This window comes from Dendrobates tinctorius, unplaced genomic scaffold (assembly GCF_039654945.1).
Source record: "Dendrobates tinctorius isolate UK_male_01 unplaced genomic scaffold, ASM3965494v1 ptg000257l, whole genome shotgun sequence".
Lineage (NCBI taxonomy): Eukaryota > Metazoa > Chordata > Amphibia > Anura > Dendrobatidae > Dendrobates > Dendrobates tinctorius.
The window spans coordinates 4,234,429-4,261,819 of NW_027361924.1; the positions used below are offsets into that span (position 1 = coordinate 4,234,429).

Here is a 27,391-nt window from a genome sequence, read left to right on the forward strand (position 1 = left end):
TAGTCGATGTAGAAAGACATAAAGCCATGCGACACATTTATTCTTGCACTGTGTCACAGGTTGTCATAAGTTTATTCTCCCAGACCTTTCTGACTTGACTTGAAGTTTCCTTTTAATACCAGTAATTTCATGTCCATGTTGCTGTGATCAGGGATACAGAAATTTTTTGCCACAGGTAGATCCATTCTTTTTTCTTGTGTGGTTATGATAATTCATCCTTGTTCTCAAGATTTTGCCCAGTCTCCCCCACATACAGACCCCCCAGCTGGACATTTGATATATATAATTAAGTACACCATATTAGATGTGATCCAGCTGAAATTACCTGGGATCTTGTGGTCCTGATGTGAGTTGGGATCTTATCTTGTCCGTGGTCATTATAAATGGACAGGTGTTATATTTTTCTGGTTGGAAGGAAAGGTTCCTCCAGCTGTTGGAGAGGACAGGGAGCTTCTGACAATGATGCTTCTTAGATTTGGGGGCTGCCTAAAACATAGCAGTTGGGGGTCTGGAAATATGGATTGTAATCGGGCATCTTTTTGTAGTAAAGGTTGGAATTTCCGTGCAGCTCCCCTTAGCACCTCCAGATTTGGATTTTAGGTGACCACTAGAGGCACCCGGGTGGTTTCTTCTTTAGCTTTGTAATGTAGGAGATGATTCCTTGATATTCTGGTGGCTCTTGTAATCTGGTTTTCAATTGTTCCTGGATGGTAGCCTGTTGTGAATTCTTTTTCTGGCCTCCCTCTGGTTATTACTGAAGGTAGTGGAGCTGGTCAGATTGACAGAGGGGTTGCGAGTTCTCTTTCTAGGCTCCCTCTGGTGGTTACTGGAGGTAGTGGAGCTGATCTGATTGACAGAGGCTTGCCACCTGATGAGGAAGACGATTGGAGATCTGGGGTTTCTAACTGGGATTTAAGACAGCTGACTCCCTCTATCCCTGATGGTGATTTTCTTCCTGTGCCTTCTGATGTCTCCTGCTCTGTCCCTGCATGATTCAGCTAAGTGGTTCATTTGCTATTCTGTTTGCATTTGATCTGGTTTTGTCTATCTCTGCTTTGTGCGGGTCAGCCAGCTCCGGCTGTGCTGAATCACCGCCTATATGTTACTGCTTGTGCCAGTTTGTTTTGTCCCCTGTTATATTGGTCTCTTTTTGCTTTGCTTTCAGAATATACCAGTGTGCTGATATAGTGGGGGCGAAGTCGTGCGATTTCAGTGTTTTTTGTGCATCAGACGTGTTGGACTTTTTGCAGGGTTTTTTTGCATGATTGCAGACAGTGTCTTTCCTGTCCTGTCTAGTCAGTTTGGGCCCCATCATTTGCTCAGTATATTTTCCTGCCTGAGTTTGTGTTTTCATCTTGTCTCACAGACAATATATGTTTGGGGGCTATCTATTCCTTTGGGGTCTGCTCCGCGGTAGTTTAGATTTCCCCTTTCTTACTTTAGGCTTAGTTAGCTCTCCGGCTGTGCCGAGGCGTCTAGGGCATCGTAGGTACGCTCCACGGCTACTGCTAGTTGTGTGGCTAGGACCAAGGGTCTGCAATCCGCTTAGTTACCAACCTCTCTGGTTTTCTGTGGCTTAGCCTGGGCCTGCTATCCTCCTCGGTGACCCATTCATAACAGTAGCCCTGATTCAAAAAGGTCTTTCTGAAGCCATCAATGTGTTTGTCTCTATCCATGGGGTTGGAACATATAAAGTTAGGTCCATATATATTTGGACAGAGAGAACATTTTTCTAATTTTGGTTCTAGACTTTACCACAATGAATTTTTAAACAAAATTCAGATGCAGTTGAAGTTCAGACTTTCAGCTTTCATTTGAGGGTATCCACATTAAAATTGGATGAAGGGTTTAGGAGTTTCAGCTCCTTAACATGTGCCACCCTGTTTTTAAAGGGACCAAAAGTAATTGGACAATTGACGCCAAGGCTATTTCATGGACAGGTGTGGGCAATCCCTTCGTTATGTCATTCTCAATTAAGCAGATAAAAGGCCTGGAGTTGATTTGAGGTGTGGTGCTTGCATTTGGAAGGTTTTGCTGTGAAGGAAACATGTGGTCAAAGGAGCTCTCCATGCAGGTGAAACAAGCCATCCTTAAGCTGCAAAATCAGAAAAAACCCATCCGAGAAATTGCTACAACATTAGGAGTGGCAAAATCTACAGTTTGGTACATCCTGAGAAAGAAAGAAAGCACTGGTGAACTCATCAATGCAAAAAGACCTGGGCGCCCACGGAAGACAACAGTGGTGGATGATCGCAGAATAATCTCCATGGTGAAGAGAAACCCCTTCACAACAGCCAACCAAGTGACCAACACTCTCCAGGAGGTCGGCGTATCAATATCCAAATCTACCATAAAGAGAAGACTGCATGAAGGTAAATACAGAGGGTTCACTGCACGGTGCAAGCCACTCATAAGCAATAAGAATCAAAAGGCTAGACTGGACTTTGCTAAAAAAAAACATCTAAAAAAGCCAGCACAGTTCTGGAAGAACATTCTTTGGACAGATGAAACCAAGATCAACCTCTCCCAGAATGATGGAAAGAGAAAAGTATGGCGAAGGCGTGGTACAGATCATGATCCAAAGCATATCACATAATCTGTAAAACACGGCGGAGGCAGTGTGATGGCTTGGGCATGCATGGCTGCCAGTGGCACTGGGTCACTAGTGTTTATTGATGATGTGACACAGGACAGAAGCAGCCGAATGAAATCTGAGGTATTCAGAGCCATACTGTGTGCTCAGATCCAGCCAAATGCAGCCAAACTGATTGGTCGTCGTTTCATACTACAGATGGACAATGACCCAAAACATAAAGCCAAAGCAACCCAGGAGTTTATTAAAGCAAAGCAGTGGAATATTCTTTAATGGCCAAGTCAGTCACCTGATCTCAACCCAATTGAGCATGCATTTCACTTGTTAAAGACTAAACTTCAGACAGAAAGGCCCACAAACAAACAGCAACTGAAAACCACCGCAGTGAAGGCCTGGCAGAGCATCAAAAAGGAGGAAACACAGCGTCTGGTGATGTCCATGAGTTCAAGACTTCAGGCAGTCATTGCCAACAAAGGGTTTTCAACCAAGTACTAGAAATGAGCATTTTATTTACAATTATTTAATCTGTCCAATTACTTTTGGTCCCTTTAAAAACAGGTTGGCCCATGTTAAGGAGCTGAAACTCCTAAACCCTTCATCCAATTTTAATGTAGATACCCTCAAATGAAAGCTGAAAGTCTGAACTTCAACTGCATCTGAATTGTTTTGTTTAAAATTCATTGTGGTAATGTCTAGAACCAAAATTAGAAAAATGTTCTCTCTGTCCAAATATATATGGACCTAACTGTACGATTGTATCTGATGGCTTGGCTGTAGACTGTCCCATTTAAGGTATGTTGGACGGTCGTTTGGCTTCTGGTACAGGGACGTCTCTTTCTTGTTAGTTCATTTCAGTGCTGGAGTAGTTGAGTGTTAAGTTGATGGTGGGATGAAAGTTTTCATGGAACGTCTTTAGCTGTTGCTCAGACTCGGTCCAGATGATAAAAATATCGTCAATGTAACGTCGATAGCTTGGCCATGGAAAGGTTTGCGTTCTGTGGAGCCCTTTTTACTTCCCATCGCTGTTCCAGTATCCTGTACATATATCTTATCAAATTCAAGTTAATTGTGGGTGAAGATGAATTTTGTAAGTTTCAGCACAGAATCAGTATGAGTTCCTAAATTTTACATGAAGACTTTGCAGGCATTTAATCCATCCTGGTGTGGGATATAAAAGCACAAAGATTCTACATTCATGGTGGCCAGGATGGTTCCTTCTGGGAGATGACCTATGGCTGCTAGTTTATTCAATAGGTTAGTGGCGTCCTGAATGTTTCTGGATGGATAGAAGGTATTCTTAAACCCCCTGGTAAAGGATACAACCAGCTACATTCAGGACACAACTTATGTCTTTCTATATCGACTAAGGAATGTGCCCTTCAGACCCTGTGGGGGCATCACAATCATGGACCAGACCTCAATCACAGGACAATAAAACTTTCACACTTCTATCTAGTAAAACTCTTACTGTTTCTCTTATTCATTTTAGTCTCGACTATTGTAACTCTCTTCTAATCGGTCTCCCTCTTACCAAACTCTCTCCCTCCAATCTGTCTTGAATGCTGCAGCCAGGATCATATTCTTCACCAATCGTTACACCGATGCCTCTACCTTGTGCCAGTCATTACACTGGCTACCCATCCACTCCAGAATTCAGTATAAACTTATTACCCTCACCCACAAAGCCCTCCATGGCTCAGCACCACCCTACATCTCCCTTGTTTCAGTATACCACCCTACCCGCGCCCTCCGTTCTGCTGATGACCTGAGGTTAGTATCCTCAATAATCTGAACCTCCCACTCCCGTCTCCAAGACTTTACACGTGCTGCGCCAATTCTTTGGAATGCACTTCTCAGGTCAATACGATTAGTCCCCAATCCCCACAATTTTAAGCGTGCCCTGAAAACGCATTTATTCAGACTGGCCTACAGCCTCAACGCATTAACCTAATCTATCCCTGTGTGGCACAGCCAAAAGGTTTACCATAACCAGGTTCCCCGCATCATGTTCCCACATGCTTTATGCATCCATTAGGCTAGTTTCATATTAGCGTTTACAGCCGCAGCGTCGGGCTGCGCACGGCCGCCGCTAAGCCCTGCCGCGCCTCCGCCGGTAGCTCCAACTACGGACACATGACGCTGCATGCGTCCCCTATCTTTAGCACTGGGGACGCAGGCTGTGCGCAGTATGCGTTTGGCGGCGCATGTGTCCTTTTGACGCGCCGAGCGCACCAAATTGCAACCTGTTGCGTTTGGTGCTGGTCGGCGCAGCGTCAAAAGGACGCATGCGCCGCCAAACGCATACTGCGCACGGCCTGCGTCCCCAGTGCTAAAGATAGGGGACGCAGGACGCATGCAGCGTCATGCATCCGTAGGCGGAGCTGCCGGTGGAGGCGTGGCAGGGCTTAGCGGCGGCCTTGCGCAGCCCGACGCTTCGGCCATAAAAGCTAATGTGAAACTAGCCTTAGCCCTCTGTGTCTGTACTGTTACACACTTAACACTATGGCTGGTCCAAACAATCAGGGCAACTGTTACCACCCACCTGTCGTGTCTCCCTCTTTCCTCATAGACTGTAAGCTTGCGAGCAGGGCCCTCATTCCTCTTGGTATCTGTTATGATCCATGTGATTATTGTTATGCTATTGTCTGTACAAGTCCCCTCTGAAATGTAAAGTGCTGCGGAATATGTCGGCGCTATAGAAATAAAAATTATTATTATTATCTATGACCTGTTCCAATATTTACGGCCACAACTGTTTTGTCCCCGTCCCACATCTATAGTTCTGCTTCACGTCACTTGTCTTATCTACTGCATTATTCCTGTGTGTATAAATTTTGTGTTATTCTCTGCCTGATGGAGACCTGAGCAGTCTCGACACCTTGTAAGGCACCGTCTTTTTACTCAGCCATTAAAAGATATCAACCACTGAGGACTCTCAAATTTACTGTTTCCAAAAATGCCGCTTGTCAGTGAGTGGGGAACACTCCAGTCAACAGCTGATGAATCAGTTGCAGAAATCTCAATATGCAATGGTTAATCAAAAAAAATGTATGATCTATACAGATTCCTTATTCTGCACTGATTAATTTCTTAACCCCTTCAGCCCCCCCTCCCAGCCTGTTTTCACCTTCATGACTAGGCCAAAGTTTACAACTCTGACCATCGTCACTTTGAGTTAATAACTCTGGAACGCTTCAACGGATCCCACTGAATCTGAGACTGTTTTTTTGTGACATATTGTACTTTATAATAGTGGTAAAATTTGTTAGATATGACTTGCGCTTATTTGTGAAAATATCGGAAATTTGGCAAAAATTTTTAAAATGTTCCAATTTTCAAATTTTTAATTCTTATACACTTATACCAGAGTTAGGTCACACAAAATAGTTAATAAATAACATTTCCCACATGTCTACTTTACATCTGCTTTGTTTTTTTAAACTTTTTTTTAGTTAGGAAGTTAGAAGGGTTAAAAGTTGACCACCGATTTCTCATTTTTTCAACAAAATTTACAAAACCATTTTTTTAGGGACCACTTCACATTTGAAGTGACTGGCGGCCTATATAACACAAAATACCGAAAAGTGACACCGTTCTAAAAACTGCAACCCTCAAACTGCTAAAAACCACCTTTCAGGTGCTTCACAGAAATTAATGCCATGTGGAAGGAAAAAAATTAACATTTTACTTTTTTTTCCCAAAAATGTTACTTTAGCCCCAACTTTTTGATTTTCTCAAAGTTAATGAGAAAATGGACCCCAAAATTTGTGCAATTTCTCCTGAGTATGCAGCTACCCCATATGTGGGGGAAAACTACTGTTTGGGTACAAGGAAGGGCTCAGAAAGGAAGGAGCACCGGTTTGACTTTTTGAACATAAAATGGCTTGAACAGAGAGCGGAAGTCATGTCACATTTGGATAGCCCCTGATGTGCCTAAAGAGTGGAAACCCTCCACATCAGACCCCATTTTGGAAACTAGACCCCATAATAAATTTCTCTAGATGTGTGGTGAGCACCTTGAACCCTTACGTGCGTCACTGAAGTTTATAAGGTAGAGCCGTGAAAATAAAAGAAATCCCATTTTTCTGACAAAATAAATGTTCTTTTAACCCCCAAATTTTTATTTTCACAAAGTTAACAGGAGAAAGTTGATACTAAACTTTATTGTTAAATTTCTCTTGAATATGTTGATACCTCATATGTGGGGAAAAACTACTGCATGGGTGCACGGCAGGGCTCGGAAAGGAGTGACATTTTGGAATTCAGACTTTGATGGAATGGTCTGTGGGTGTCATGTCGCATTTGGACAGCCCATGATGTGCCTAAACAGTGGAAACTCCCCCACAAGTGATCCCATTTTGGAAACTAGACCCCTCAAGGAATTTATTTGAATGTGTGGCGAGCACCTTGAACCTATAAGTGCTTCACAGAATTTTACATCGTTGAACTGTGAAAATGAAAAAATATATATATATATTTTTCCCACAAATGTTTTAGCCCCAATTTTTTTAAAATGTTCACAAGGATAGCAGGAGAAAATGGCCCCCCCAAAATTTGTTGTGCAATTTCTCATAAGTACAGCGAATACCCCATATGTGGTCAGGGGTACTGATGATTTGAATCCATGGGTATTTTCCAAAAACAAGCAGTGTTGGATGTTGCTGAGTGAAAATTGCAAATCAGCTATTGCAGTGCCCAGTACGTTGTAGTGACCGGAACATTGTAGTCACCAACACGTTGTAGTGACCAGAACGTTGTGATCAACTCCTGCTCCTGGAGACCTGCACCTGTAAATTAGGCAGCCTCTCAACGCTACAGAAATGCCAAACATGTGGACGCTAACTGTGGTTTAGGCACACTGAGGGGCTCAGAAGTGAGGGAGGCATTTAAATTTGGGAGCTTAGAATTTGCTAAACTTCTTTTGGGGGGTGTGGAGCCATTTCACTTTTACGGAACCTTTGTGCTACCAGTAACGTGGAAGCCCCCTATATTTCTGTTAACAGATGACAGATCTGAGTGGGGCTTGCTTTTTTTTTGTGGATTGAGTTGAAGGTTTTATTGGGAACGTTTCACAGAACATTTAGGATCATATTTATCTGGTGCTCTACACTGAGCACTTACTTTGAGGTTTCCATCTAAATCTTTGAATGACTTTATTCAAATGACACGCACGACCGGTTCATTTACTATAATGAGGCAGCAGAGTTACTATGGCCTCTGTTCAGCAATGTCCTTCTTTTCAGAAGTGCACAAAAGACACTTTTATACTCACCTAAAAAGATGACACCACCAGATCACAGGTGGTCCACAGTGCCTCCATCTACCTCATTATAGGGAATCCTCTGCCGGGAGTTCTGTCTGAATCACGTATTTCACAGATTTACACAAAAACTCCGGTGTAAGCGCTCAGCGTAGAGTGCAGGATAAATGTGCGCAGAGCCTTAGGCTGTGTGCACACGCTGCGGATTCCGCTGCGTTTCCGCAGCGGTTTTGGCCGCTGCGGACACGCAGCAGTTTTAGCTGCGGTGTACAGTACCATTCATTTGAATGGGAAAAAAAAACCGCTGTGCCGACGCTGCGGAAAAAAACGCGCGGATTTGCTGCGGTTTTGAATCCGCAGAAAGAATTGCATGTCAATTCTTTCTGCGGAAACCGGTGCGGGTTCCTATCTCCACCATTGTGGAGATAGTGAATCCGCAGGACCAAACCGCAGGCAAAACCTTTTTGCAAAATCCGTGCGGATTAATCCGCAGCGGATTCCGCAGCGTGTGCACGTACCCTTATTGTGATCTTTGGGAGGCAGAATTAACAAATCACAGCAGGTGAATTGGTTCGATTTATGTTTTAAGCCATTCCTCGTGTGGTATAAGTGATTCGGGTCGGTGCGATTACATCGATAACAGATTTAAATCCATTTTTTGTTTGGCTGTTGTCACGCACTTAAATATGCTTTTTTTGCAAAAACAATTTTTGCATCACCATATTTGGCCTTTGAAATGCTGTAGTGCAGGGTTCCCCAACTCCAGTCCTCAAGGCCCACCAACAGATCATGTTTTCAGGATTTCCTTAGTATTGCTTAGGTGATAATTGCTTCACCTGTACAATACAAAGGAAATCCTGAAAACATGATCTGTTGGTGGGCCTTGAGGACTGGAGTTGGGGAACCCCGCTGTAGTGTATGCCGCTAAATCCCCTTCATAACCATTCTTATGAGATAAGATTCTGTCTGTGGCCACTGCTAGGGGGAGCTCCCTGTATATATACACGATAAGATTCTGTCTACAGCCACCGCTAGGGGGAGCTCCCTGTATATAGAGATACATGATAAGATCCTGTCTGCAGCCACCGCTAGGGAGATCTCCCTGTATATAGAGATACATGATAAGATCCTGTCTGCGGCCACCACTAGGGGGAGCTCCCTGTATATAGAGATACATGATAAGATCCTGTCTGCAGCCACCGCTAGGGAGAGCTCCCTGTATATAGAGATACATGATAAGATTCTGTCTGCAGCCACCGCTAGGGGGAGCTCCCTGTATATAGAGATACATGATAAGATTCTGTCTGCAGCCACCGCTAGGGGGAGCTCCCTGTATACAGAGATACATGATAAGATCCTGTCTGCAGCCACCGCTAGGGGGAGCTCACTGCATACAGAGATACATGATAAGATTCTGTCTTCAGCCACCAGTGGTATACAGGAACTCCCCCTAGTGGTGACTGCAGACAGTATCTTATGTATCTCTGTATACAGGGAACTCCTAGTGGTGACTGCAGTCAGGATCTTATCATATATCTCTGTAAACAGAGAGCTCCGCCTAGTGGTGGCTGCAGACAGGATCTTATGTATCTCTATATAGGGAGCCCCCCCTAGTGGTGGCTGCAGACAGGATCTTATGTATCTCTATATACAGGGAGCTCCCCCTAGTGGTGGCTGCAGACAGAATCTTATGTGTGATGTGGTGCCATATCAGTATGGCTAGAACTCATATTTGAAAAGACTCCCATTTGCCTTTCAATGATATTCACGGCTCTCCACAATGGCTATATGACGGGCTGGGTTATACCATGACAGGAGGGTGCAGCTGAGCTTAGGAAGAAGGCTGGGGCCTAAAACGAACAACTGGTCGAGGATGTTATTTTAGGCTACAGATTGCAGGGTAGCAGTGATGGCCCACGGCAGCTTTCCAGACTCTCTGGCACATGAGGCAAGATCTAGGGCAACAAGAGGTGAGAGTTTAGCGCAGTCAAGTCTCCAAAATAATAAAATCTCCCTATTTGTCCATCTTCATGGAACAAGACGCGTCTAATAACAAACACCTGGAGACGGAACGAGTGAGATCTGCACATCGGATGTTATGGTGAAACATCAGTACATTTTCCATCTTCCATGCACAATGCCTTCATGTCGTCTGCTGCCCGCTAGCCACATTTCTGAAGTCGATCACTTGACCTCTGGGTTCCCTCCCTTCCTTCCTCCTTTTTGGGGCAGGTTCTGTTTGATATTTTAATTTCAATAATAAACATTGATGTTTCTAGATTCTATTGGATCTGTCCTGTTCTCCAGATCCGATCTGTTACCGGCGTGGGTCGATGCTGATACAATGGACACGTGTTGGTTTCTGTACAGATGAGGCACAATGAATCCTCCACTCGCTGAGCTCAGACTCAATCTTTATTATCACAATTAATTAGTTTAAAAAATAGAATTTAAAGCAGCAAAATCCACAACTGAAAGCAGCAGCCGAGGAGAATCCCCCCCGAGAGGACCCCGCCCCGGCGCACACAGCATTCGTCCCCCCCCCCCCCCGAGAGGACCGCGCCCCGGCGCACACAGCATTCGCCCCCCGAGAGGACCGCGCCCCGGCGCACACAGCATTCGCCCCCCGAGAGGACCCCGCCCCAATGCACACAGCATTCACCCCCCGCCCCGGCGCACACAGCATTCGCCCCCCCAAGAGGACCCCGCCCCAATGAACACAGCACTCGCCCCCCCCCCCCCCGAGAGGACCCTGCCCTGTGCACACAGCATTCGCCCCCCGAGAGGACCCCGCCCTGTGCACACAGCATTCGCCCCCCGAGAGGACCCCGCCCTGTGCACACAGCATTCGCCCCCCGCTGTGGTTGGTGGACAACGGTCGATGAGTTTGGCACAAAGGCGACAATTCATAACAGCAGAGACGTCGGGTCGCGGCTTCTATCTGGAGAGCAGAACTGGTGTGTAGCAGGTGGAGTGTTACTTATGACACTACAAATCCCAGCATGACCGCAAAGTCTTCCTTTTACTGAAACTGAGCAGATACTATACTCCACTCACATCCAAAGCTGCTGTCAGAATTCTAGCTGCTTCTGGTATCCAACAGACAGGTGCTGCCAAACACCACTATTGAGATTGCATGCAAATCGTAATGCAGCACTGTATGTGACTAGAGCACACACATCATCCTGCAGCATTGACTGTGACTAGAGTACACAAGGCATCCTGCAGCACTGACTGTGACTAGAGTACACAAGGTGTCCTGCAGCATTGACTGTGACTAGAGTACACGTAATCCTGCAGCAATCACTGTGACTAGAGCTGCAGCAATCACTGTGACTAGAGCACAGACACGTCATCCTGCAGCATTGACTGTGACTAGAGCACAGACACGTCATCCTGCAGCATTGACTGTGACTAGAGCACACCACACGTTATCCTGCAGTATTGACTGTGACTAGTGTACACAAGTTGTCCTGCAGCTCTGGAAGCGATTAGAGTACGGAGCAGCCTGAGCGCTAACTGCAGAGACGCAGAATGCAGCTTTGTATGTGGCTAGAGTATACAATCTGAAGTTATACACAAGTTCCTTCTGCATGTCGCCAGGCGAGACATTCGCCCCAAGTGATGTAAACTGATACCGGGGGAGTTCATGTACATGGAAGGAAAATATAGAAATCTAGTGCCGTGGTCAGTGCCCCGTCGTGCCCATTGTACCCACAGTGACGCCATACTGTGCGGAAAGTCATGTGCTTCGCATATTTCATATTTAGACTGTGCTCAGTGCTGCCCGTAAAACTGACTGGCCGAGCATGCTGGGAGTAGTAGTGCAGGAGAGCGCGAGACCCACCGGGTTACAAAGAGCCTCCATGTTCTTACCGAAGCCTGACCTCAGTAATGGCTGCTCGCCCCTGTATCGGCCTAAGACCCGAGTAATCAATAGCAGACTGGTTACTAGGGAGGTTCTGCCCAGTGACAACAGAAAATCCTGCGGTTGTTAGGGAGAGACTCCATAGCAACCAGATTATTACAGGCCTCCAGGAGGTCGGCCATTAGACAAAGAGGGAAATACTGAGCAGATGAGGCGGATATAACGCACAGCTTATAATTAACGTCCAGAACACAGGGACTAACCAGCTCGAGCCACAAGAGAGTCAAAACCAGTACCGTGCACCCACACCATGCGGGCGGCCATATTGTCACCTTCTTCACAGTGAAGGCTGCCATACTGCCAGCCGAAACATAGCAAGGGCAGCTATATTATCAGCCTATGCAGAGCAAGGGCAGCCAATACTGTCAGCCTATGCAGAGCAAGGGCAGCCATATTGTCAGCCTATGCAGAGCAAGGGCAGCCAATACTGTCAGCCTATGCAGAGCAAGGGCAGCCATATTGTCAGCCTATGCAGAGCAAGGGCAGCCAATACTGTCAGCCTATGCAGAGCAAGGGCAGCCATATTATCAGCCTATGCAGAGCAAGGGCGGCCAATACTGCCAGCCTATGCAGAGCAAGGGCAGCCATATTGTCAGCCTATGCAGAGCAAGGGCAGCCAATACTGTCAGCCTATGCAGAGCAAGGGCAGCCATATTGTCAGCCTATGCAGAGCAAGGGCAGCCATATTATCAGCCTATGCAGAGCAAGGGCGGCCAATACTGCCAGCCTATGCAGAGCAAGGGCAGCCAATACTGTCAGCCTATGCAGAGCAAGGGCAGCCATATTGTCAGCCTATGCAGAGCAAGGGCAGCCAATACTGTCAGCCTATGCAGAGCAAGTGCAGCCAATACTGTCAGCCTATGCAGAGCAAGGGCAGCCATATTGTCAGCCTATGCAGAGCAAGGGCAGCCAATACTGTCAGCCTATGCAGAGCAAGTGCAGCCAATACTGTCAGCCTATGCAGAGCAAGTGCAGCCAATACTGTCAGCCTATGCAGAGCAAGGGCAGTCATACTGTCAGCCTATGCAGAGCAAGGGCAGCCAATACTGTCAGCCTATGCAGAGCAAGGGCAGCCATATTGTCAGCCTATGCAGAGCAAGGGCAGTCATACTGTCAGCCTATATATAGCAAGGGCAGTCATACTGTCAGCCTATACATAGCAAGGGCAGCCATATTGTCAGCCTATGCAGAGCTAGGGCAGCCAATACTGTCAGCCTATGCAGAGCAAGGGCAGCCATACTGTCAGCCTATGCAGAGCAAGGGCAGCCATACTGTCAGCCTATGCAGAGCAAGGGCAGCCATACTGTCAGCCTATGCAGAGCAAGGGCAGCCATACTGTCAGCCTACACAGAGCAAGGGCAACCATACTGTCAGCTTATACATAGCAAGGGCGGCCAATACGGCCAGCCTATACATAGCAAGGGCGGCCATATTGTCAGCCTATGCAGAGCAAGGGCGGCCAATACGCCCAGCCTATACATAGCAAGGGCAGTCATACTGTCATCCTATGCAGAGCAAGGGCAGCCATACTGTCAGCCTATGCAGAGCAAGGGCAGCCATACTGTCAGCCTATGCAGAGCAAGGGCAGCCATACTGTCAGCCTATGCAGAGCAAGGGCAGCCATACTGTCAGCCTATGCAGAGCAAGGGCAGCCATACTGTCAGCCTATGCAGAGCAAGGGCAGCCATAATGTCAGCCTACACAGAGCAAGGCCAGCCATAATGTCAGCCTACACAGAGCAAGGCCAGCCATACTGTCAGCTTATCCAGTACACAGTCCATCTAGATCGTCAGTAATCGTGCCGATACTGAGATGTGGCCTCGTCTTTGAAAACTCAGCCAAGCACTTGTAGGAAAGCTGGATGACATCCAACACGGCCGCCATCACAACTCCTTTCCAGAGAAAAACCCAGCTTTCCCATAGTGCTGTACAATAACAAGACATCCTGTCAGACAAGCTGGGCCACCACTTTAACCATCATGGTGGCCATATTTATATTTCTTAGGACTTCCAACATGGCTGCGGCCGCCCAGAAGACCCGAGAGACTTTTGCACCCAAACTGCAAATGTGAATTAACGAACACAAAGAAATACCTGATTAGTGCAAAAATCCGTAAAGGAAATGTGCAAGAGACATAAAAATGTAGAAAATAAAAATCCATGTACGAATCGATGAGCAGCGGCATCTACTCTCCGGGATTAGTAAAATATCACAGTCGAGATTCCGCAATATAGCAGCAATTACTTATGTACAAACATGGCTTCCAGGTTATTCACATATAAACTACAACTCCCAGCAGGCATTGCCAGGCTGAGAAATCGCATGTTAATAAGATGTTTTTCTTAAAGGTACAGTACCTTTTAAAAGTACCAATTTCAAACGAATAATTAAAGCACACAACAACAAAAGAATTGTCCGATACATTAATGTGCTGACAGAACCGGCTATGTACGCGGATCCGGTCCGTATAAGGGCACATTGGCAAATGAGATCACAGGAAAGGCAGCAAAAAAATAATTATTTCTAGATCTTCTTAAGGTGATTAAAGAGGCACCCCGAATCTGTACAAATAAAGATAATTAATAGGAGGGCGGGCTGCGCTCACCTTCATATTTGCCCATTTACCCTGACAGCAGGGCATCCATGGACGCGACTAACTTTACTGCACATTCCCTTCATCATCCTCATCTAATGAAAAGTTCTCCAACCTCCTAATAAGCTTCCTGCTATAATATCCCATCACTATCCAGATCTCTCCTTGCTGTCAGTGAATGGAGACGCAGTTTTAGACTTCACAAAGTATATCAGCAAGTGGCAGAACTTATTATAGGATGCCAAGAGCAATTCTATGCCAAGTATCCAGCGCCCAGTGGTGCCCGCCGCCAGTCAGACCCGTAAGTCGCGATAATCTCACTTCACCAGTATCGAGCTGGGATCGGAAAATATCTGATACAGTCCATATCCGATCTCGTCAATCTCCTTGTCCGTCAGGCTGGAGAATAAGTTGATTTTTCCATCAAAGTAGCACGGGAGGGTCCCACTCTCCAGATAGCCGATGATCGACGCTATGATCTGAAGGAAACGGTCAGCAAGGCTGGACTCCGACCAATCAGACGCCTCGTTACTGACGTGTAGGAGGACGTGTCTTAACTGGGTTGGGGACAGCGGGCGAAGTTCCGGGCGCTGGTGGCAAACGCTTCTCAGTATGTTCAGACACTTCTGCCGGACGCCGGAATCTCCGCTGTCCAGCTCCTGGAGGCGCAGGGTCTCTTCTCGGTAGTAGCTCCGCCGCCATAAATTTTCAGCCGGGGCTGTGGAGTGGGGGTAAGCCAGCAGGACCACGTCTTTGGTTTCAGCCACTAGGAGGAAGTTGATGGTCCCTGTGAAGTCCTGGTGGACGACCTCCAGCCTTAGGTCATCAGGTGCAATGACTGGGCGCACACAGCACTCCAGCACGGTCCCGATGGCCGGCCAGTTAATGGATCCTACCACAGTCTTGTGCAAAGACTCCACCATCCTCTTGGTGGAGAGGTAGCCCCCCAACATGAACCTGTCCCATGGACTGCTCCCCCGGGCCGTGTACTCCAGGTTAACCCTTTTTATCATCCAAAACTGGGGGTCATTGAGAATGGTGTCCTGTCCTGGGACGAAATTCCATAAATCCCGTTCGAGAGTCAGGGGCAACAAAACGTAAGTCTGGTGTAAACTGGTTACGGGGAGATCATTACCCAGGGAGCCCCCCAACTGCATGGCGGAAAACGGCATTTCGGGGTGTTTCGCTTTCAGGAAGTCCTGCAGTTCGCTAGTAATGTCCAGCACCAGCTGCTTGGCCGCTTGTATCTGGGCTGCTGGCATAATGGCTTGGTGGGTGTAGTAATGCAAGAGGGTCTCCTGAAAGGTGAGGCACAGGGGGGTCTTCTCAGACACAGGGGGCTGCTCAAGTTCACTGCTTGAAGCGGCGACATCTGGAGAAATAGAAAAATCAGGTTCCGTCAGCCCCAATATTCACGCACCTCTGATACCTTCCACATACTTCTGCTTTGTGCCCAACTGCTTTATGTACCCTTAATGGACACTGCTATGTACGGCCTGGGAGTACAAACATGGCAGACCTGGGGGAGCGTCATGTAATCCCCCGTCCCTGGCCGCCACGAAGTCCCCCGTCCCTGGCCGCCACGAAGTCCCCCGTCCCTGGCCGCCACGAAGTCCCCCGTCCCTGGCCGCCACGAAGTCCCCCGTCCCTGGCCGCCACGAAGTCCCCCGTCCCTGGCCGCCACGAAGTCCCCCTCCCTGGCCGCCATGAAATCCCCCTCTTTGACCACCACAAAATTAACTTTGGCAGCAGGTGTGACCAGAGTCGGGATGTGATAAAGCCAACATGGTATCCACATGCGCTGACCTGTGACCGGTTGGGTGGGCTCGGGGGCCGGCAGCGCAGAGCTCAGGTCGGAGCGCTTTGCTTTCCGCACAAGTTTCGGGGAGGCCTTTATCAGCGCGGCTTCCTTCCAGGCTTCCTCTATGGATTTCTGTTCTACTTTCTCATCGGCTTCTTTCTCGCCCGGAGGCGACGCTGCTCGGTCAATCAGCTGCGGAAACATAAGAACGGAATCAAGCACGGACAAGAAGCGCGCGGGATCAGCGTTACAGCAATGGCAGAGTTGGCTGCAGCCCCCTTTATATCCAAAGTTCTAACGGTAAAGTACAGACAGCCGATGAGTCTCACCCGCTTTACTGCCAGCGTGGCGATGCCCAGCATGGCTGCTCCCCCAACGCCGAGGACCAGCCTGGCATTGGCCAGTAAGAAATTCACCATGCTGCCGACGCCATCGTCGGACTTCTTGCCTTTTTTCTGGAGCTGCATTTCGGCCATGATAACCCTGCAGAGGACAGAAGAGCAGATCGCATGTCACGCCTGTAGCTGCGCTCTGACCTGATGATGTCATTGCGTCACATGTGTGATGATGTCATCTCCAGACCGGATCACGTCATCACTACACCAGACTTCAAGAGGACAATCATGGCTAATCGGATGGAAAAAGAGTGGCTAAAGGGAAACCGCAGCAATCGGAGCCGAGCTCTGAACACTGCTGCTAACTCTTTAAATGCTGCCGTCAATCAAATTGACAGCCGCATTTACGGTGCGCGATTCTACCCAGCCAGCTGTTCAGGCGCCCATTGTGACTGCTAAGGGTGCCAAATAATTGCCATGCCATCGAGGGGAGCCCACTTAAGGCCGTTGTGGCCACCATCTTGGTACTCCCATGCAGTCTTACTATAGGCTGAACTTTATATATTCCCACTATAGACTCTATATGCACTGTATGGAACAAGTGTCACCTAGGAAGGCTGAAACACAGAGAAAAACTTACAGAAAAAAATATCTATTTTATTTATAAAGATAAAAAAAATCTTAAATTATGTAAAAATAAGAATATTTGGCATTGCCGCGTCTTTAAAAGTTCAATTAATTAAATTATAGAATTAATTTGTCCAGTATTCTGTAAACAGAAAAAAAAAGATAAAATTATGATATATTTTTTTTTGTTCCGTGCACAAAAAAAAAAAAAAAAAAACCTTTTATGAGTGTTATTGGCTCATTTTTTATTACACAACTAGCTGAAGAGCCCGGCACTGCCCGGGCATAGTAACTAACTACGGTTAGTTATACCAATTATAATGATTATATCTACCTCTATATATAAAGAGGAGTGTAGAGCCCCACCCACTCCGCATAGTCACATTCACTATAATATCCCTCATCATCCCCTCAGCCAGAGCTACCGGACTACTCCCCCTAATATCCCAAATCATCCCGTCAGCCAGAGCCACCGGACTACTACCCCTAATATCCTACATCATCCTGTCAGCCAGAGCCACCGGACTACTACCCCTAATATCCTACATCATCCTGTCAGCCAGAGCCACCGGACTACCACTAATATCCCACATCATCCCGTCAGCCAGAGCCACCGGACTACTACCCCTAATATCCCACATCATCCCGTCAGCCAGAGCCACCGGACTACTACCCCTAATATCCCACATCATCCCGTCAGCCAGAGCCACCGGACTACTACCCCTAATATCCCACATCATCCCATCAGCCAGAGCCACCGGACTACTACCCCTAATATCCCACATCATCCCATCAGCCAGAGCCACCGGACTACTACCCCTAATATCCCACATCATCCCATCAGCCAGAGCCACCGGACTACTACCCCTAATATCCCACATCATCCCGTCAGCCAGAGCCACCGGACTACTACCCCTAATATCCCACATCATCCCATCAGCCAGAGCCACCGGACTACTACCCCTAATATCCCACATCATCCCGTCAGCCAGAGCCACCGGACTACTACCCCTAATATCCCACATCATCCCGTCAGCCAGAGCCACCGGACTACTACCCCTAATATCCCACATCATCCCGTCAGCCAGAGCCACCGTACTACTACCCCTAATATCCCACATCATCCCGTCAGCCAGAGCTACCGGACTACTCCCCCTAATATCCCAAATCATCCCGTCAGCCAGAGCCACCGGACTACTACCCCTAATATCCTACATCATCCTGTCAGCCAGAGCCACCAGACTACTACCACTAATATCCCACATCATCCCGTCAGCCAGAGCCACCGGACTACTACCCCTAATATCCCACATCATCCCGTCAGCCAGAGCCATCGGACTACTACCCATAATATCCTACATCATCCTGTCAGCCAGAGCCACCGGACTACTACCCCTAATATCCCACATCATCCCATCAGCCAGAGCCACCGGACTACTACCCCTAATATCCCACATCATCCCATCAGCCAGAGCCACCGGACTACTACCCCTAATATCCCACATCATCCCGTCAGCCAGAGCCACCGGACTACTACCCCTAATATCCCACATCATCCCATCAGCCAGAGCCACCAGACTACTACCCCTAATATCCCACATCATCCCATCAGCCAGAGCCACCGGACTACTACCCCTAATATCCTACATCATCCCGTCAGCCAGAGCCACAGGACTACTACCCCTAATATCCCACATCATCCCGTCAGCCAGAGCCACCGGACTACTACCCCTAATATCCCACATCATCCCGTCAGCCAGAGCCACCGGACTACTACCCCTAATATCCCACATCATCCCGTCAGCCAGAGCCACCGGACTACTACCCCTAATATCCCACATCATCCCATCAGCCAGAGCCACCGGACTACTACCCCTAATATCCCACATCATCCCGTCAGCCAGAGCCACCGGACTACTACCCCTAATATCCCACATCATCCCGTCAGCCAGAGCCACCGGACTACTACCCCTAATATCCCACATCATCCCGTCAGCCAGAGCCACCGGACTACTACCCCTAATATCCCACATCATCCCGTCAGCCAGAGCCACCGGACTACTACCCCTAATATCCCACATCATCCCGTCAGCCAGAGCCACCGGACTACTACCCATAATCAGGGCTGTGGAGTCGGTAAGCCACAGTTGCGACTCCGACTCCTGGATTTTATCAGGCTCCGGCTCCTTCATAAATGGCCAATTCATAACAACAAATTTACTGTTGTAAAATATTAAACATCGTGCTTATTCAGTTTCTCACCATCATATAAGTAATCAGACCACTTAGAGCAAAAACTACATTTATTAGAATACAATTAGAATATAGCAAATAACTTTTATAAACTTTTCTAAACTGTAAGTAAATATGCAATAAACACTTTTATGCAGTTAATAAGAAGAAATCTATAAATTTGTCCTCAGAAAAAGTATTGCCTCTGTCAGATCCTCCTTCATGGATGCCCTCAAATCTGATCTAATTATGAGAGCAGAGAACAACCTCTCTACACTAACTTGTGTTGGTGGCAAAGCAGTAACCACTCGGGCAACATCTCTGACAATGTCAGGATACAGAGGAATCGCTTGTTGCACTGTTATTTTTGATGAACGGTCAAATTTCTCAATTTCTTTTAGTGCACATGAGAAATTCTGCTGAAATGTACTGGCTGTGTTCCTTGATGGGGATGACTCTTCTTCTATGCGGGAACGCTTTGCACGGTCCTTGTGATCCAAATATTTTTTTAAATTAAATTCTTCATCAGTTGATGATGAGGGTGAAGATGTGGCAGGACGACCAAATTCTTCTTGTTCCTCCTGACTGTTCTGCAACCCTTTCATCCTTACTGCTATTTCAAGCAGAGCTTCTTTTCCTTTACTAAGGCTGGTTTCACATTTGCGTTTTTTAGCGCTGGAAAAAAACGCACACCTGCGCATGCGTTTTTTCCCCTATATTTAACATGGGTGCGCATACCTGCGCGCTGGTAAGCGCATGTATGCGATTTTCATGCGCTGCGTTTTTTTGGGGTGTGCGTTGGGATTTTCCAGACGCAGCATGTTGCATTTTTTGGCCCTGCAAAAAAGCGCATGCGCACATATGCGCACGTTTTGCGCTAAAAATGGCCATTATAGCCTATGGATGCGCATATGTGCGCACTGGCATGCTCATGTATGCGTTTTTTTGCATATGCGTTTTTTTTTTTAAACCATGGAATTTAGGGGTTTGGGTTAGAGTTAGGGTTAGTTAAGGGGGTTTAGGGTTAGGGTTATGGTCAGGGTCAGGGTTGGGGTTTGGGTCAGGGTTAGGGTTAAGTATGGTTTTGTTAAGGATTAGGGTCATGGTTAGGGTCAGGATTAGGGTTAAGTATGGTTTTGTTAAGGATTAGGGTCAGGGTTAGGGTCAGGATTAGGGTTAAGTATGGTTTTGTTAAGGGTTAGGGTCAGGGTTAGGGTTAGGGTCAGGGTTAGGGTCAGGATTAGGGTTAAGTATGGTTTTGTTAAGGATTAGGGTCAGGGTTAGGGTCAGGATTAGGGTTAAGTATGGTTTTGTTAAGGGTTAGGGTCAGGGTTAGGGTTAGGGTCAGGGTTAGGGTCAGGATTAGGGTTAAGTATGGTTTGGTTAAGGGTTAGGGTCAGGGTTAGGGTCAGGGTTAGGGTTAAGTATGGTTTTGTTAAGGGTTAGGGTCAGGGTTAGGGTTAGGGTCAGGGTTAGGGTTAGTTAGGGTTTAGGGTTTGGGTTAGGGTTAAGTATGATTTGGTTAAGGATTAGGGTCAGGGTTAGGGTTAGGGTCAGGGTCAGGGTTAGGGTTAGTAAAGTCATGGTTTGGGTAGTGTGAGGGGCCACCTAAAAATGTTGGAAAAAAACGCAAACGCGGTAAAAACGCGCTAAAAACGCATAAAAACGCTGCGTTTTTTTCATGCATGCTCATAAAAATGCTTGAAAAAAACGCAGCAGTTGTATGCTTATGTATGCGTTTTTTCAATGCGTTTTTTTGCGGGAAAAACGCGCTGCAAAAAAAGCAAGTGTGAAACTAGCCTTAGCTGTTGATCATCTAGAAGAATCCGATGCATTGGGTCTACATAAACAGCTGCCAAAAGAATGTTATTTTGTAATAGTAGCTCCTCTCTCCATTTCATTGATGTAGCAATGCCACTTGCAATTAACCCTCCTCTTTGGGACAGGCGAAACATCAGGTTCTTCCACTCCTTTAAGAAAATACCTGGAGTTAAGTCCTCTGCTTGCAATTTTTTAGTCACTGTAAATGGGTGCTCTAGCAATTTTTCCAGCTCAGTCACCTGATTCCACTGACTTTCATTTAGCGTCAGTTGAGGGTTAGCCATGTCTACAAGAAAGGTTTTCAGTTCAACCAAGCGCTGAATCATTAAGTAAGTACTGCCCCATCGTGTGGCTTGATCAATAATTGCCCCTTTTCCAGCACTCTTCAAAATTGAGTCAACTTTAGGGGTTCTGGCAACAGTAGCCAATTTTCTCACCTTGCCAATCAGTGCAGCAGCATGTCCTTCTTGCAGACTGTCTCTTATAGCCAGCTGTAGCGTATGCACAACACAGCGCATGTGATGAATGAAAGAACATATTGACACAGTTTCAACAAGATCATCTAAACTATCATGTTGCTGTTCATCTGAAGCAACTTCAGTTTGCGCCTCAGTTACAATACTGTGTTCCTCTATTTCAAACATTTCTGTGTCTGTGGACCCAGAATGTTCTTCTAGCTGCTGGTCACCATCATTACACTCATTCATTAGCTTAATAGTACTTATCATATTTGAAGCATTGTCAGTTACGACAGAAAGAACTTGCTCTTTTTTAAGTTCATAGTCTTGCGGAACCTTTTCCACCAAGACCTGGAGAAACTCACTGGTGTGATGAGCTTTGGTGTCTTTTACTGCCAATGTCTTGGTAACTATTTCATTTTTGTCACAAACAAATCGGACATTGATGGCAAAATAGTTCACTATGTGACGTGTGCAGGCATCCATTTTAAGAAACAGAAAGCGTCCCTTGAGAGTTTTTTTTAAGTTCTTCCTTATGTTTAAAAGCTTCTTCGATTACTAATTTTCTAATACTCTCTCTCTCCAGAGAAACACCAAGCTTGCGGGCCATTTCCCCATTCAGACACATAAAAGCTGGTCGTGAAAATAATGAAATAGGCACACTATCCTTTACAACAAGCTCTATGATCTGTTTTTTAAATGTATCTACTGTCATTGTCACAGTAACTTTGTCACTGACAAAATATCGCAACTGATGGCTGCAAAGTTCTCTGCTCCTTTGTTTGGCTGGAAGAGCTGGGCACTGGTTCATTGGTTTGGATGCAGTCTTTCTCATCCACTGCTTTCAGTACTTCTGGATGAAAGCGCTGTAAATGTCTCTTTAGATTAGAAGCTCTGGTAGGCGCATTTTTATCTTTGCCTGAATATGCACTCATCTTGGCTTCACAGCATAATGTTTTCTATCTTGAGTGATGGTGAAATGTTCAAATACAGCTGATTTAACGTGATGCTTCTTTGACATTCTCAGGTTTTTAATTCTGCATTCACAATCCAAATGACAATTGTTTTTCCTAAAAACAATTGTACAAAATTATTGCCAGGTCGTACAACTGATATAGTGGTCAGTAATACTGTTATTATTCCTCATGTACTCACAGTTAACTGATGCAAAGTTTGTTGAAAGGATAATACTTCTTACAGTCTTCCTCTTCTGAGTAGCAGGCAGCTGTGAGATGCTTGGAAGACGCACACCTAGTATGATCTAGTCTAGAGGAGGAGCTTTACTACTAAGAATTTGCAACACATTTTCACTTTCAGTTTCATACATTGTAAGTAGGGGGGTTGGGGCAGCATGAGGTTAACCAAGTATAAGATTAGATAAGGGCAGTGGAGAACAGTGACAAACAAGAAGTAAGAAATGTCTATCTCCAGCAGAACTGCTTATCACTGTTGTTCATAGTTTGATAGAACATATATATTTGAGTAACATTTATAAAATTCATATGAAAGCTCAATTATGAAATATTAATACATTTTTTATTAAAGCTGGAGTCGGAACATTTCTACCGACTCCGACCAAAACTAACTCCGACTCCACAGCCCTGCCCATAATATCCCACATCATCCCGTCAGACAGAGCCACCGGACTACTACCTCTAATATCCCACAGCCTCCTGTCAGCCAGAGCTACCGGACTACTCCCCCTAATATCCCACATCATCCCGTCAGCCAGAGCTACCGGACTACTACCCCTAATATCCCACATCATCCCGTCTGCCAGAGCCACCGGACTACTACCCCTAATATCCCACATCATCCCGTCAGCCAGACCCACCGGACTACTACCCCTAATATCCCACATCATCCCGTCAGCCAGAGCCACCGGACAACTACCACTAATATCCCACATCATCCCGTCAGAGCCACCGGGCTACTACCCCTAATATCCCACATCATCCCGTCAGCCAGAGCTACCGGACTACTACCCCTAATATCCCAAATTATCCCGTCAGCCAGAGCCACCGCACTACTACCCCTAATATCCCACATCATCCCGTCAGCCAGAGCCACCGGACTACTACCACTAATATCCCACATCATGCCATCAGCCTGGGGTCAGAAGCAAAATGCTGAGTGGAACGGTTGTAACTTCCATACCGGGGATCCATTTAAGAGAGGCCTGGGGTCAGTACCAAAGCGCAGGGTGGATTTGCCCTCACTTCCATACCGGGGATCCCTTTAAGAGGGGTCTGTGGTCAGAACCAGAGCGCTGAGTGGATTTCCCCTAACTTCCATACTGGGGATCCCTTTAAGAGAGCCTGGGATCAGAACCAGAGCACTGAGTGGATTTGCCCTGACTTGCATACCAGTGATCCCTTTAATAGAACCCTGGGGTCATAATCAGAGCGCCGAGGGATTTGCCCTAACTTCCATACAGGAGATCCCTTTAAGAGAGCCTGGGGTCAGTATCAGAGCATTTGAAGGCAATTGCCTTGACTTCCATACCGGGGATCCCTTTAAGAGAGGCCTGGGATCAGAACCAAAGCGCTGGATGGATTTGCCCTGACTTCCATACCGGAGATCCCTTTAAGAAAGGCCTGGGGTCAGTAACAATGTGCAGAGTGGATTTGCCCTAACTTGCATAATGATCCCTTCAAGAGACCCTGGGGTCAGAACCACAGAGCTGAGTGGAACGGTCCTAACTTCCATACCGAGGATCCCATTAAGAGAGGCCTGGGGTCAAAACCAAAGCGCTGGATGGATTTGCTCTGAATTCCATACCAATGACTTCACCACATTCAAAACAGGCAACACTCGATTTCAAATCTGCCCTCACCTCTGCTAAACAGGCCTACTTCACAACCCTCTATCGTCCCTATCTTACAACCCAAAACAGTTATTCAAAACTTTTAACTCCCTCCTCCGCCCACCACTGCCTCCTCCAACCTCCCTCATCTCTGCCGAAGACTTTGCCACACACTTCAAAAACAAGGTTGACCAAACAAGGCAAGTCTTCATCACTCAACCACCACAACCCCTTTGTATACCAGACCAATGCCCAAACCCCAACCTCCCTCTCCAACATCACTGAAGGGGAGCTTAATCGCCTCTTCTCCAAATCGCACCTCACAACCTGTGCACTTGACCCCATTCCATCCCACCTCCTCCCCAACCTCACCACCACACTTATCCCATCCCTAACCCACCTCTTCAACCTATCACTAATGTCCGGTACCTTCCCTTCTGCTTTCAAGCATGCCACAATCACGCCTATCCTTAAAAAGCCAACCCTCGACCCAACCGCTATGTCCAGCTATCGCCCAATATCATTGCTTCCATTCGCTTCCAAACTCCTGGAGCTGCACATCCACACTGGACTTTCCTCCCACCTATCATCTAACTTGCTCTTTGACAATCTACAATCTGGTTTCCGCCCCCATCACTCCACTGAGACAGCCCTGACCAAAATTACTAATGACCTACTTACAGCCAAAGCAAACGGACAATACTCTCTACTCCTCCTTCTAGACCGGTCCTCTGCATTTGACACAGTTGACCACTGCCTCCTACTACAGATCCTCTCCTCCTTCGGCATCAAAGGCCTTGCCCTATCCTGGATCTCCTCATACCTCTCAAACCGCACATTCAGCGTCTCCCACTCCCACACCACCTCCTCATACCATCCTCTCTCTGTTGGAGTCCCCCAAGGCTCTGTTTTAGGACCCCTACTCTTCTCAATCTATACACTTGGTCTGGGGCAACTCAAAGTCCCACGGATTCCACTACCACCTTTATGCTGATGACACTCAGATCTACCTCTCTGGCCCAGACGTCACCTCTCTGCTGTCCAGAATCCCAGAGTGTCTATCTGCCATATCCTCCTCCTTCTCCTCTCGCTTCCTCAAACTCAAAGTAGACAAATCTGAACTCATCATCTTTCCTCCATCTCACAGATCTTCTTTACCCGACCTAGCTATAACAATTAATGACATCACACTTTCCCCAGTACCAGAAGTCCGCTGCCTCGGAGTAACCTTTGACTCTGCCCTGTCCTTAAACCGCACATCCAAGCTCTCTCCACCTCCTGTCGCCTCCAGCTCAAAAATATTTCCAGAATCCGTCCTTTCCTCAACCCTCACTCTACTAAAATGGTTGTGCATGCCCTCATCATCTCCCGCCTCGACTACTGCAACATCCTTTTCTGTGGTCTCCCTGCTAACACCCTCGCACCTCTCCAGTCCATCCTTAACTCTGCCGCCCGACTAATTCATCTCTCTCCTCGCTACTACTCAGCTTCTCCCCTCTGCAAATCTCTTCACTGGCTCCCATTCCCTCAGCGTATCCAGTTCAAATTACTAATACTGACCTACAAGGCCATCTATAACCTGTCTCCCCCATATGTCTCTGAACTAACCTCCCGATACCTTCCCTCACATAATCTCCGGTCCTCCCAAGACCTCCTTCTCCTCCACACTTATTCGCTTCTCACCCAACCGCCTCCAAGACTTCTCCCGAATATCCCCCATCCTCTGGAATTTTTTGCCCCAACAAGTCCGACTATCATCCACATTCAGATCCTTCAGACAGAACCTGAAAACCCACCTCTTCAGGAAAGCCTACAGCCTGCAATGACCCCGCTACCCCCTCACCACTACTGGAGCTACCGCCTCACCATCACTGGAGCTGCTGCAACCCCCCAACCTACTGTCTCCTTCCCCACCATCCTGTAGCATGTAAGCCCGAAAGGGCAGGGTCCTCTCTCCTCTGTATCAGTCTGTGATTGTTAGTTTGTTTACTGTAAGTGATATCTGTAATTTGTATGTAACCCCTTCTCATGTACAGCACCATGGAATCAATGGTGCTATAGAAATAATAATAGTAATGATCTCTTTAACAGGGACGATGTGCCTACGGGATGGAAGATGTGTATATAGGCACGGGAGGGGGGATTCAATTCTGTCATGTGCTCTCTGCTCCTTTCATGGGGGCAGACAATGGCTGGGAGCTTATGTTCCCGGGGATGCTAGATTTCTCCCACCATGTCAGTGTCTGCTGAGGTGTTGTCAAGTGGGAAAACTTGCTCATAGCAACCAATCACAGCTCAGCTTCTTTTAACCAGCTCTGGTGAAATGAGAGCTGCTTAGTGATTGGTTGCAAGGGAAACTGTTGCGCATAGTAACCAATCACAGCTCAGCTTCTTTTGAACAGCTCTGTTGAAATGAAAGATGCTTCGTGATTTGTTGGTGATACACACACACATTCAGTTTTATATAGACTACTGGAAGAAAAACTACAAGTTCCAGCATGCCCATCTACAAGCCTCTACGTACTATAGTGACAGGGAATTCTGGGAGTTGTAGTTATCCACAAAGGCCAAACAGGTATTTAAGCGGTGTCCTTTCCTATCTCCCCTGTACTGACCCCCGCACCCCGCCATTATCCCGCCTCCCTGTGTATGATTACACCGATGACCTAGAGATAGAGACCTCACCGGGCTTTCTCGCGGCCCTTGCTGCTGCTCCTTCTCCTTCCGTTCCCAGAGCTCTCTGACCAATCACACGCCTCCATCGCCCCCTGCCGACCAATCACAAGTGTTACTGAAAGGCCTCAGTACTAATTACGGAAGTTCCAACGATCAGCAGCCAATCAAAGGGGAGGCGACGAAGAATTACCCAATCACTGAGAAAGAGGAGAGAGAATGAGCCAATCACTGAGAAAGAGAAGAGAGAATGAGCCAATCAT

At 47.0% G+C, this 27,391-nt stretch overlaps 1 protein-coding gene across 2 annotated transcripts; it reads right to left on the reverse strand.

Moving 5' to 3' along the window:
* Positions 1–10,675: 10,675 nt before the first annotated feature.
* On the reverse strand, positions 10,676–27,286 carry MIEF2 (mitochondrial elongation factor 2). Of its 2 annotated transcripts, none has more exons than XM_073558476.1 (4): positions 27,141–27,286; positions 16,506–16,659; positions 16,182–16,368; positions 10,676–15,747 (listed from the first exon to the last, which is right to left on the reverse strand). In XM_073558476.1, the coding sequence occupies exons 1-4, from the start codon at positions 27,215–27,217 to the stop codon at positions 14,693–14,695; spliced, it is 1,473 nt and encodes a 490-aa protein (XP_073414577.1). In that variant the 5' UTR covers positions 27,218–27,286; the 3' UTR covers positions 10,676–14,692. The 2 variants fall into 2 exon arrangements, with proteins under 2 accessions (XP_073414577.1, XP_073414578.1); XM_073558477.1 differs by having other exon boundaries at positions 27,136–27,228.
* Between the last annotated feature and the right edge of the window lie 105 nt (positions 27,287–27,391).

Excerpts from the sequence above, each read along its gene's own strand:
- MIEF2 (XM_073558476.1), bottom strand. The coding sequence starts at position 27,217 with ATGGAGGCGTGTGATTGGTCAGAGAGCTCTGGGAACGGAAGGAGAAGG. Across the intron at positions 16,660-27,140 it reads AAGGGCCGCGAGAAAGCCCG|GGTTATCATGGCCGAAATGC; the intron begins GTGAGGTCTCTA and ends TGTCCTCTGCAG. Across the intron at positions 16,369-16,505 it reads CCACGCTGGCAGTAAAGCGG|CTGATTGACCGAGCAGCGTC; the intron begins GTGAGACTCATC and ends ATGTTTCCGCAG.